Below are 13,186 nucleotides of genomic sequence, written 5' to 3' on the forward strand. Positions count from 1 at the left end.
CCTGCTTCGGATTCTGTGTCTCCTCCTCTCTCTGCCCCTCCCCTGCTCATGCTCTCTCTCTCTCTCTCTCTCTCTCATTAATAAATAAACGTAGAAAGAAGAAAGAAAGAAAGAAAGAAAGAAAGAAAGAAAGAAAGAAAGAAAGAAAGAAAGAAAGAAAGAAAGGAAAAGAAAAGAAAAGAAAAGAAAAGAAAAGAAAAGAAAAGAAAAGAATAGAATAGAATAGAATAGAATAGAATAGAATAGAATAGAGCTTTGCCCAAAGAGACGGTCTGGCCTTTGCCTTCAGCTTCTGAGAGGCAATGTTATACTTAATAGGAGTATCTTTCTCTGGAGGTCTTATGTCATAATGAATAGTCTTAACAATGTGACTTAGGGTGGAGGCTTTGGGTCATGCGGAATCAGTGCACCTGGAGGCTGAGATGAACTACAACGGGCAACCAATCATTCAATCATGCCTATATAACAGAACTCAAATAAAAATTTGGGAAGCTGAAGTTTAGCTGAGCTTCCCTGGTTGACAATATTTTGTATGTATTATCACACATTGATTTCAAGAGAAACATTTTCTGACTCCACCCACATTAGAGGACAAACATTTTCTGACTCCACCCACATAAGAGGAGGATAGAAGCTCTGTGTTGGCATTTCTCCTAGAATCTGCCTCATATGCTTCTTCCTTTGGTCAATTTTAATCTGTATCCTTTTCATGTAATGAACCATAACTGTGAATGTAATAGCTTTCAGTGAGTTCTGAGTACTTCCAGTAAATTACTGAACCCAAGGGTGGTCTTAGGGATCCCTGACTCGCAAATGGTGTTAGAATTGAGGACAGTCTTTTTTTTTCACTATTCCCTCTAACTCTGTCATTGGCTAACCTCACCATTGGCCAAATTTCCTCCACTTGCATGAACAGAATAAAAACTGGGTTAGAGTAAAACTACTCAAATCAGTAAGAGTCAGTCATGATTTGGTGGCCAGTCATCCCTGGAATAAACCAACCCCTCAATGCTAGTTTCGGTAGCCCCTCGACAAGCCTAGGCTTACTTCATAGGTGATAGTATTCAAGTTCTGTTGCCCAGAATTGTGTTTGTTCTTTCCACTTTCTTTCCGTTGCTCTTTCAGATCAGTCAGTAACTGGAACACCTAGGAAGTGATAAAAGATTTTTCTGAGTAAATGTGAGAAATGTATTTCATGAGCAATGATTTTTTTAAGTTTATTTTATTTATTTATTTATTTTGAGAGAGAGGGAGCAAGCAAGCAGGGGAGGGGCATACAGAGGATCCCAAGAAGGCTCCACACTGTCAGAGCAGAGCCCAATTCAGGGCTCAAACTCACGAAACATGAGATCACAATCCAAGCCAAAACCAACAAGAGTCGGAAGCTTAACGGACTGAGCCACCCAGGCACCCCTTAAGGTCAATGATTCTGAAGGATAAACAGAATAGTACGTCTTTTCTTTCAAACCCTCCCCTTAACTCTTCATTAGAGCAAATATGAGTCTGAGAAGCATCTGACATTTTAAAAATGCTTTTATCTAAGTCAAGTAATCCAAATTCATTAGTTTACTGAAATATTTCAAATGTTTCCTTATTAATATACACCATATCACTAATTTCCTCTGATCTCAAAAATATATTAATATTTGAAAGTAAACTTTCCTAAAATATGGTATCTCAATAGATGTAGACAACGAATTTTCTAAAATTCAACATCCAGGGCACCTGGGTTGCTCAGTTGGTTGAGCATCTGACTTCAACTCATGTCATGATCTTTGGTTTTTGAGTTCAAGCCCCACATTGGGCCCACCGCTATTAGGACAGAGCTCACTTGTGGATCCTCTATTCCCCTCTCACTCTGCCTCTCCCCCACTCACACTCTCAAAAATAAAAATGAAACATTAAAAAAAATTATTTTAACATCGATTTATGATAAAAACTCTCAAAAAAGTGGGTAGAGAGGGAACATACCCAATGTGTAAAGGCCATATGTGACAAGCCCTAAGTTAACATCATACTGAACAGTGAAAAGCTGAAAGCTTTTCCTACAAAATCAGGAAGAAGTCAAAGATGCCACTCTTGCCCCTTTTATTTTTTTAAATGTTTATTTTTGAGAGAGAGAGAGAGAGAGAGAGAGAGAGAGAGAGATCATAAGAGGGTGAGGGGCAGGGAGAGGGAGACACAGAATCCAAAGCAGGCTCTAGGCTCCAAACTGTCAGCATAGAGCCTGATGTGGGGCCTGAACTCACAAACCGCAAGATCATGACCTGAACCAAAGTCGGATGCTCAACTGACTGAGCCACCCAGGTGCCCCACTCTTGCTCCTTTTATTCAACACAGTATTGGAAGTCCTTGCTAGAGCAATTAGGCAAGAAAATAAATAAAAGGCAGCCAAATTGGAAAGAAAGTGGTAAAGCTGTCACTATTTGCAGATGACAGGATACTATATATAGAAAACCCTAAAGACTCTACCAAAAAACTGAACTAAAAATAAATTCAGTAAAGTTACAGCATACAAAATCAATATACAGAAATCTATTGCATGTATACATGATAATAATGAACTACCAGAAAGAAGCAATCTGTACCAATCTACAGATTCAGTGCAATCTCTATCAAAATTCCAATGGCATTTTTCACAGAAATAGAACAATCCTAAACTTTCATGGAACCACAGAAGACCCTGAATAGTCAAAGCAATCTTGAGAAAGAAGAGCTAAGCTGGAGGCATCATGCTTCCTGATTTCAAATTATACTACAAAGCCACGGAAATCAAAACAGTATTGTTACTGGCATAAAAACAGACATATAAATCAATGGAAAAGAACAGTGTGTCCAGAAGTAAACTCACACGTATGTGGTTACTTAATTTTTTTTAAGTTTATTTATTTTCAGAGAGAGCGCAAAAGGGAGAAGCAGAGAGAGAGGGAGAGAGGGAGAATTCCAAGCAGGCTCTTCATTGTCAGCTCAGAGCCTGACAAGGGGCTTGAACTCACCAATCACAAGATCATGACCTGAGCTGAAAACAAGAGCAAGACACTCAACTGACTGAGCCACCCAGGCATCCCTGTGGTTAATTTTTGACAAAGAAGCCAAGAATATACAATGGGGAAAAGACAGCCTCTTCAATAAATGGTGCTGGGATGGGGAGCCTGGGTGGTTCAGTGGGTTAAGAGTCAGACTCTTGGAGTTCGAGCCCCACATTGGGCTCTGCGCTGACATCATGGAGTCTGCTTGGGATTCTGTCTCCCTCTCTCTCTCTGCCCCTCTCCCACTTGTTCTCTATCTCTCAAAATAAATAAAAATAAACTTCAAAAAAAAGATATTGCCTTAAGGATTAAATGGTATCCATTCATATTTTAAAAATTTAAAAAAAGGTACTGGAAAAACTGGTCAAAAGGAAGAGAATGAAAGTGGACCACTACCACATAACCACACAGAAAAATTAAATGGATTCAAAATTCTTCAAATGGATTCAATTCTTCAAAATGGATTGAAGAATTGAATGTAAGACCTGAAGCCATAAAGCTCCTACAAAAAACAAAGGAGGTAAGTTCCTTGAAATCAGTCTTGGTGATGATTTTTTTTTTTAACACCAAAAGCAAAGGCAACAAAAGCAAAAATAAAAAAGTAGGACTATATCAAACTAAAAGACACATCAAAGGAAACCATCAGCAAAATGAACAGACAACTTACTAGATGAGAAAATATCTGCAAATCACTTATCTGATAAAAAGTTAATATCCAAAATATATAAAGAACTTATACCCAAAAACCAATCTGATTAAAAAATGGGCAGGGCCCCGTTCATGCTCTGTCTCTCTCTGTCCCAAAAATAAATAAACGTTGAAAAAAAAAAAAAAAATGGGCAGGGGACCAGAATAGACAATTTTCAAAAGAAGATATATGGATGGCCAACAGACACATAAAAAAGATGCAAAATCACTAGTCATCAGGGAAATGCAAATCAAAAAAATCAAATGAACTATCACTTAACACCTGTTAAAATGGCTAATACCAAAGAGACAAGAAAGAGTAAGTGTTGGCAAGAATGTGAAGAAAAGGAAACCCGTGTGCACTGTTGGTAGGAATGTAATTTCGTTCAGTCACTATAGAAAACAGTACGAAGGTTCCTCAAAAAGTTCCTCAAATAGGGGCGTCTGGGTGGCTCAGTTGGTTGAGCATCCAACTCTTGATACTGGCTCAGGTCATGATCTTGGTTTGTGAAACTGAGCCCCGCAACAGACTCCATGCTAACAGTGCAGAGACTGCTTGGGATTCTCTCTTTCTCCTTCTGCCCTTCCCCTTCCCCCTCTTTCTCAAAATAAATAAATAAACCTAAAAAAAATTTTTTTGCACTAAGTTTTTAAAAAAAACAGGATTCTGCTTCAATAAAATGAAAATCTACTAAATTTATACCTGAAAAAGAAAAATTATGAGGCAAGAGTTAAATACAAATTTTACCAAAAAAAAAAAAAAATAATAATAATAATGCTATAGAACGTTGGAAGTAAACTCTCCCGACAAGGGAAAAACGTGTGTTAGCGCTGAGGAGCATGGGGGGGGGGGGGGGAGATACAGCTTTCCTGTTTTAGAGATTACACCAGAGAACTGAGGGAAGTATAGGCTCATAGAGCATACTACATACAATGCAACCTGTCATTATTTTTTCAGCAATAGTGTCATGAGCTCCAATTAATGCAATGTTTCCCCAATGGATAAAACACCCAAATACCCAGCAGAATCCAAACTGGACAAGGAAGTTCCTAAAAGCCGATGGCTTGACTCACAACCATCTCCTTCCTATTATTAGTAGCAACAACTCAAGGAAGGAGTATGGCCAACTGTGTTAATTCCACTATCTTCTATCTTCATATCACACAATGGAAACTCCAATCTCCTAGAGTTTTCATGAATTGATATTCTAGAAAATGAAAACTTGACCGTGAATGTATGAATCGTTCTTTCTACACCCAGAGTTAACCTATCAGATGTACCAAACAAGACACAGGCAAAATAGAAGGTAGACAAAAATAAATAATGTTATTATCTTCTCTCTCACCAACTTTTTTCCTTTTTTCCTCCCTTTCTTCAGCAACCCAACCCTCAAGTCCCCAGATTTCAAATCTTTTAGTTCCTACTAAATTATTCATAATGATGCATCAACTAAGCACTCATCTTCAGTATGGTGTTAATACTTATGAGACTATTATGGGGATCAAAATAATAACATAAAAGCATTTTATAGGCAAAAAGTGGTAATTAGGAAAAGGCATTAAGTATTTCAATGGAAAACTTTCACAGACAGAAAACAGTTCCGAATAGATGCTTCCATCCCATAAAGGCATATAAAATGAAAATCTAAAATCTTTGGGATTTGGGGAAGGTTGCCTACTATAAAGTCTTCCCAGCTTCCCTGAATTACTATGTATAATTTACCAAGCTTATAATAATTCCAAGGTCCACCAGATGGTGCCATCTGTCCTATTTTAAAGTGGAAAATCCAAATGAATTCAGTCATTTTTAATTAAAACTAATTCAATAATCTTCAGAAGCAGAGGACAAACTACCAAAGAGGAAACTATAATAGTTTATTTCAAAGCTATTTACCTCATAATTACTGAGCAGAGCAGAATTGGCATCCTTCCTGGAAAATAAAGTAAATTGTTGTCAGTCTGGGCACACATTCCTTTGTGGAAATTAAATATCTGTAAAATACCTGTGTCAAGATTCAGTAGTCCACTTCAGGAATTTAGGGACTATAAACCTAAAATTGAGAATGTCCTAAGTCCTACTGGTTTAGCTGGCAATGAACAATTTCAGAGCAAACTTCCCTATTTACAGCCACAGTATATCACATATCCATTACTAAGTAGGTGACCAAAACACAATGCTTACCCTTAGTCTACATAGGCAGAAGTTAAGTCAGTCATCTGGGAGAGAAGTTAATTGCGGGAAGAACATGGGGCAAAACCAGAGGATTGGAAAGGGGTGTCAATGAACAGTGAGGGTGCTAGAATTAACTGGAGAAACAGTGCTGTCTCATCCCACAGCCTTTCCCCAGTACCATCTAACTCCCACCAGTTATCAACATCTTGGGCAGGCAAGTCCTCCTGCTGAATCCCCAGAAATGGAATCATTAACACTAACATAGCTGCTGGGAATCCCAACAATGTCAGGAATCCTGCTAGATATCCACAAAGGTGTTCATCTTCTGTATCAATTCAACAAGTAGAGTTCATGTGTCAAGTAGTGGTCAAAAGCGTGGTACCCCTGTGATCAAGGCAAAATGTCATCTTTCATGTACAAGTGAGCACAGCAATGTGACTTGTATTCAATTAAAATCAAGCCATTCTACAATACCACATCAGAAATATTTACTGTTTTTAACAGTCCAGAGGCAGTATATTGTGATAATTAAGAACACAGTTATGAAACCTGAAAAATCTGGGTTCACATTCTAGCTTTGACACTTATAAGGTATGGGAGTTTTAGGGAGTTTATTAACACTCCTAAGCTTCCCCATTTAAAATAAAAAATGGGGCTAAACTAGTACCTAGAAGGACAGCCTGGATTCTAAACCCAGCTCCACCGAACATTAGAGCTCTGTGAATTTAGGCAAATTACTTAACCTCTTTGTGCTTAAATTTCCTCACCCATAAAATGACAATTATAGTACTAACCACATGAGATTATTTACAGGACTAAACTGAAATATGTAAAGTACTAGAACACAGTAAGTACTCAAAATGCCATCTATTACCACTGCCTGTGTTACAACCATAACTTCTTCCTACCTCACAGAGCTATTAGGAGGATGAAATGAGACAACAAATTTTTGAAGTGTAGCCTCATTCCTGGTATTAAGATCCTCCTTAGTGGAAGGTTATTAGTTTTTAAAGATACTACTTCACTGAATTCTCATTAAAAACCCTGTGATGTAGGAATTATTAGGACTCCTTCTTTATAAATGATGAAATTGAGGGGCTCCTGGGGTGGCTCAGTCGGTTAAGCGGCCGACTTCGGCTCAGGTCATGATCTCGTGGTCTGTGAGTTCAAGCCCCACGTCGGGCTCTGTGCTGGCAGCTCAGAGCCTGAAGCCTGTTTCAGATTCTGTGTCTCCCTCTCTCTGACCCTCCCCCGTTCATGCTCTGTCTCTCTCTGTCTCAAAAATAAAAAAAAACATTAAAAAAAATTAAAAGAAAAAAAAGAAAAATGAGACTGGACAAATAGAAATCGGTAATGCAGAATCCTAAAAATTCAGGAGGATGTCTGGACTTGACATAATGTATAATAAAGACTACAGTTTGTTATTAAACCAGGAGCAGAGCTGTGTAATGAAAATGCTCACATAAAATTTCAAAAACGTGGGCCAAAGAGGTGGGTGATTTCCCTCGTCAATCAATAACGGAAAACGAGCAGGTGGCTACCATAAGGGTCTGACCTGGGACTTTGGTCAGCAGCACAGTGACGTCAGCTCTAATCGAGTCAACATGTGAACCTTACCAAATGCTACTGGTCATTCAACAAATAGCTGAGATTTCACAAAAAGTGTTGCTTTGCCCAAATAACCACAATTGCACTCAGGTCACAAAGAATATCATACTGAAAAGTAATCTAACATAGGAAGGATATGCAGAATCAGTGTATATGATATGCTTTACTTAAAACTGAAAATGACAGGGGCACCTGGGTGGCTCAGTCGGTTAAGCGGCCGACTTCGGCTCAGGTCATGATCTCGCGGTCCGTGAGTTCGAGCCCCGCGTCGGGCTCTGTGCTGACAGCTCAGAGCCTGGAGCCTGTTTCAGATTCTGTGTCTCCCTCTCTCTGACCCTCCCCCGTTCATGCTCTGTCTCTCTCGGTCTCAAAAATAAATAAACGTTAAAAAAAAAAAAAACTGAAAATGACAAGTGAAACCACATGTCATCTTTGCCTACTCAATCAAGAAGTCAGCCCACTAGGCTTTTTCCTATCTTTGCTTGAAATTGAGTTAAAACTCCCTGTTTGCCCTAAAATACACTGTAACTAAGAGATCCCTTGCTGGAACAGACTGGAAAATAATACAAATGTTATTTTTCCTCAAGGCTAAGGGGTCAGGTGTCACTGTTACAACTTCACTTCCAAATCATGGCCTCTCCTCTGTCATGGAGAATATCCCATGCCTTGGGAAATTTGTCCTTGGCTATTCCAAGTTATTGCCCCACTGCCTGAGCCGATATTGTTAACGCAAGAAGCCAAAGAACATCATTTGTCTTTACTAAAACCAATATACAAAGGAGAGACACTCTCTTGTACATGTGTTTTAATGAACCTGTGTTTGGGGGCCAGGAGAACAATGGATGTTTAAACAAGTACCACATCTTAGAGATTCTGGTTGGCAGAAGCTGACTTACTAATTTATTCTTATATTAGGAAGATAAATAATTTTTTTACCCAGTAAATACTAATAGAGTAAATGCCAATATGTGCTGGGCTTTCCTTTATTCAATTAAAATGTCAATGGGCATAATAATATCTACCTTTTATAAAACGGACTATGTTCATTTCAATTCCTGAATGAAATGTATATATTGATAAATTTTTTTAAAAAGCTTTTATCCTACTATAACCACCACTAAGTGGCAGGTTGCTGGGACCAGGGTATGGCAAGACTGGACAGACATCAACTAAATCAAATGATCTAATTTAATAGCACCAATGATGATGTGATGCACTGAGAAAGACACATCCCTTACAGCAACCCTGTCAAAGAATTTTTAATTTGAATCCAGTCATGAGGATATAACCAGACAAATCCAAGTTAAGGAACATACTTTAAAACAAATGGTTCAGACTCTTCAAATATCAATGTCATTTGTAACAATGTCAGTGTCACAAAAACAAGTTAGGAAACTTCTTAAAGGAGATTAAAGAACTATGACAACTACAAGTTGTATGAAAATTAAAAATGTATGATTCTTGAAAGGATCTTGAATCGGTGGTTAAAAAAAATCCAGCTAAAATGACATTGTTGGGACAACTGGAGAAATTTTAATATAGGCTGTAGTTTAATGATACTGGTACATCAGTGCTAAATTCCCTGGGTGTGACAATGGTATTGCAGTTAAATAGAATACATTTTTATGACTGGATAAAATGACACGGTATCTCCAACTTTGAAATGATTCAGTAAAGAGTGTGTGTGTGTGTGTGTGTGTGTGTGTGTGTGTGTGTGGAGAGAGAGAGAGAGAGAGAGAGAGAGAGAGAGAGAGAGAGAGAGAGAGATTAGGCAAATATATCAAAATGTTAACAAACGGTGACTCTAGATAGAGGGTATAAAGGTATTTATGGTGTTCTTTTTGCAACTGTTCTATGGGTTTGGAATTTTTCAAACTAAAAAGTTGAGAAAAATGGAAATGTAAAACTAAAGAATTCTATAATGTTAAAAAAGACAGTAGTATAACTTACAATTAAGGACATAAAATGCATTTTCCTCCAATGTTTTTTAGGGTGACTATAATCTGTCAATTATATATTTACAAGCCATTGTTTCTACTGAGCAGGAATTATCTGCTCTCTATATAACTTACACTTCAGTATTATGTAATACATTCACAAGCATTCAGACTTCTAGAAACTCCCCACCTACACAAAACTTCATATTCTCCTTCCTAAAGGACTTAAACTAGTACTGATTTTATTTACACAGATGTTTAAAGCAAATATTCCAAGTGAATTTTAAAGATTGTTTGAATCTATATTTACATGTAGGAGTTACTTAATCTCCTTAAGTAATGAATTAGTTGACTGAAGTTGACTTGCTATTTGAAATGTAATGTGTAATTTTGCTTAACTTGCTGAGTCATTTAAGGGATGCAAACAACTACTTTGGAAAATCGAATTCTGAATAAACAGAACAAAATGATCTATTGGCAGACCTTTCTTTAGAAACACACATACACATACAAACAGCACCTTTTAACTGCCACACAGTTAATTTACACATGCAATGATGAACAGAACTGCTCAAATTCTCCTATGTTCAACCTTTGATTCAAGTCACGTTCTGAAAAACTAAAGTACAAGAAAACTGGGCAGCCTTCAAAGTCAATGAACTGTTTAATCTGTAGCATTCTCTCGGGAGCTAGCAAAAAAATATCCTCTTTCCAGTCCTGTTACAGGACCTGTTCAGCTAACTTCTCTAAATCTCAGTATTTCCAGCTGTAAAATGAAGGAATTCTGACATGATCTCAAAAGGATTATAGAGAAGATAGTCCATTTTCCCTATGTATATTAAATTCAAGAATAAAAGAGTGAACACAAAGCTTTCCAGGTATATAAACAATCCCAAGGCATTAGACAAAGTTACCCAAATAGCAAATACCTTATATATACCAATAGTTAATTTTCCTATGAATATTTTGTAACCTTTTACCCGAGGAAAATGTATACAAATGAGGGTGAACAAGTTTTTATTTTTTAAATTCTAGCACTCAATCAAATAAAGCATAAATATTCATCACCTTAAAAAAAAAACTTATAGTGTATGTCTACATGTATTATTCACTCAGTAAGTATTTACTCAGCAACTGATGGAAAAAAAGTAGTAAAAACTCAGAGAAGTTTTCCTTTCATGCCTCCTCCCTCCAGGTCCTAGGAATGCCTGAAAGAGGTACAATGTTTGTCCTCGTAGAGACTCAGGCTCCTGCTAAAGATGCTAAGGACCACACCTGCCAGAGATCATACCTCATATTGGTGGCCAGGCAGGAACTAAAGTTAGGCCTCCAGACCTTTCCATTTCAGGGGTCCTTCCACTCTCTGGAAACCTCACTTTCCCATAAATCGCTCACTGCAAAATTTTTGACTAGTGTTAATAAGTCAATGAGTTCTTGGGAGAAATGGATAGGTTGCTTTAGGAGAAAAAACTCTTGATTCAAACCATTTCACTTAGGAAAATCAGAAAATGCTCAGCAATTAGGAAACTAGCTAACTCAATTATATGAATTTTTAATTAAATTATCAAATTAATGAAGTACTGTTATATTATTTAATTCAACAACTATCTGCTGAATGCCTAATGCATGCGTCCCTACCTTCATGGACCGTTCTCAGGAGGGAGACAAGGCACTAAACAGGTAAACATTCATCTATTGTTACCACTTGTAATTATTCAAAAGAAAAGTAAACTATGGTGCTTGTAAGAGACAAAAGGACCTATTTTAGATTGGCTAAAGAGGAAAAGCAACATTCAACTTGAACTATCAAAAAGATAAAGAGGGAGCAGGACAAAGAGAAAAGTATACCAGGCAGAGGGAACAGTAAAGCAAAGGTCCTGAGGTAGTAAAGGGCTTGGAAGATTACAGAAACTACCTGCCAGTGGAAAGTGTGTGTTTAGGGGTGGGGACAGTAGCACAAGAGAGGGTTGGTGAATAGGTGAGGTTATACAGGGTCATATAGGTCCTAGTAAGGAATGTGGATTTCCTCTTAGTACAACAGAAAGTGAACAGTTTTAATAGGGGATGTGTTGATCCAATTAATATTTTAAGATTACTCTGTCTGCTGACTGGAAAACAGAAGAGGGGGGGACAAGAGTGCAAGCCAAAGGCTACTAATCTAGACCAGAGATGACAGACTACATTTAGCTATGGAGATGGTGAAAAGTAACTGTATACAAAATATACTGAAGGTGGAGATGACAGGTCTCACTGATGGACTAGATTTAGGGGTGAGGAAGGAGGGCTTGATTTCTGGACTAAGCAATTGGATGGATGATGAGAGAAAGGGTTAGAAATACACTTTTGGGAGTCATCAGCATATAAATGGGTAAAATGACCAAGGGGAGGGTGTGAAGAGAAAGAGGTCCTGGGACTGAGCCGTAAGATACCGCAACATTTAAGCCAAGCAAGGGAGGAAGGATAAACCAGGAAAGGAGACTGAGTGTCTTCAAGATGTAGATTAAGCCCCATTAATGAACTGCAAAATCAGTTTAGTGGGTCAGCCTTCTTTTTTAATTTTTTTAAATGTTGTTATGTATTTTTGAGAGAGAGAGAGAGAGACAGAGACAGAGACAGAGACAGAGCATGAGCAGGGGAGGGGTAAAGAGAGAGGGAGACACAGAATCTGACGCAGGCTCCAGGCTCTGAGCTGTCAGCACAGAGCCCGACGCGGGGCTCGAACTCACAAACTGTGAGATCATGACCTGAGCTGAAGTCAGACACCCAACCGACTGAGCCACCCAGGTGCCCCATCATTCTTTTTTAATAAGAAACAATATAACAGTGTACTGAATACAGTAAAAGTATTTCACGAAGCTTTCATTTGTTACATATATATAATTGTGTTTTTTAAAAATCTGAAAAATAGTAGTATACATGACCATTAAACATGAAGCAAAACAACACAAAGGAAAATGTGAGTATTAAATAATCAATGCCAAAGAGAACACGATATGGGTATGCCTACAAGTTAATGTGAACCATGGAAAAACCCACATGCGGAGCAGCAGCAAAAACATCTGCACGCAGCACAACAAGCAAACATCATACACACGAAGAAGTTTCTGAGGTCCCAGTCCTAGCGCTCCAGTACTTCCTTCTTCCCAGAAAACCCGCCCCTTCCCTTGCAAGGCGAACTGCTGGGCAAACTCGGAGAGGCCTTCTTCCCAGTTAGGGCTCCCCAAGGTAAGCCCCAAACTCTAATCCAGCACTTCTCCATCTCTCCTGCAGGTACCTCCAGGGCGGACTCAGGGCTTTACACCGTCTAAGTCCCCGCCGGAACACCGGGCTGAGCTCCCCACTGGGAACCAGGTCACGCTAGGATATGAACGATGGAGGAAGCAGGCACACTGATAGACCGTCAGGCCAAGCCACGCTGGGCCCCGCGTCCCAAGCACAGGGTGGGAGTAGGGTCGAAGGTTCCGAGAAGCAGAGCGAGGGTCCCTTTCCTCCCCGCCTCCCGCCCCAAGCCTTCCCCAACCACGCCCCCCTCCCACGCTCGTACAAGGTGCGCTCCAAGCCCGCGCCCTCGGCTCCCCTCGACCCAGCCGTCCCCAGCTGTGGACACTTGCGCGAGCCCGGGAACGCGCCCTGGATGACTTACACTTCCATGTCGACCCCGAGTTGTCGCCTCCGCCCGCCAGCACACACGCAGCCTCACGCTACGCCGCCGCCGCCACCGCTTCCGCCCTCCTCACAGCGCACCGGGTAGC

At 39.3% G+C, this 13,186-nt stretch overlaps 1 protein-coding gene across 4 annotated transcripts in view; it reads right to left on the reverse strand.

Annotated features, from left to right (window-relative positions):
• The window catches only part of CRCP (CGRP receptor component), a 46,352-nt gene extending 33,166 nt beyond the window's left edge, over window positions 1-13,186 (reverse strand). The window contains exons 1-3 of one of the 4 annotated variants that reach the window (XM_047089316.1): window positions 13,078-13,179; window positions 5,611-5,647; window positions 1,048-1,146 (exon numbers count right to left, since the gene is read on the reverse strand). In XM_047089316.1, the coding sequence (XP_046945272.1) occupies window positions 1,048-1,146; window positions 5,611-5,647; window positions 13,078-13,085 (144 nt within the window). In that variant the 5' untranslated portion in view covers window positions 13,086-13,179. Of the gene's footprint in view, window positions 1-1,047; window positions 1,147-5,610; window positions 5,648-13,077 lie in introns of all 4 variants that reach the window. The other 3 variants (XM_047089317.1, XM_047089315.1, XM_047089318.1) reach the window with 3 other exon arrangements.

The sequence above is a fragment of the Lynx rufus genome, unplaced genomic scaffold (assembly GCF_022079265.1).
Source record: "Lynx rufus isolate CCGP_SWC_20201006 ecotype Redwood Valley unplaced genomic scaffold, mLynRuf1.p SCAF_27, whole genome shotgun sequence".
Taxonomy (NCBI): Eukaryota; Metazoa; Chordata; class Mammalia; order Carnivora; family Felidae; genus Lynx; species Lynx rufus.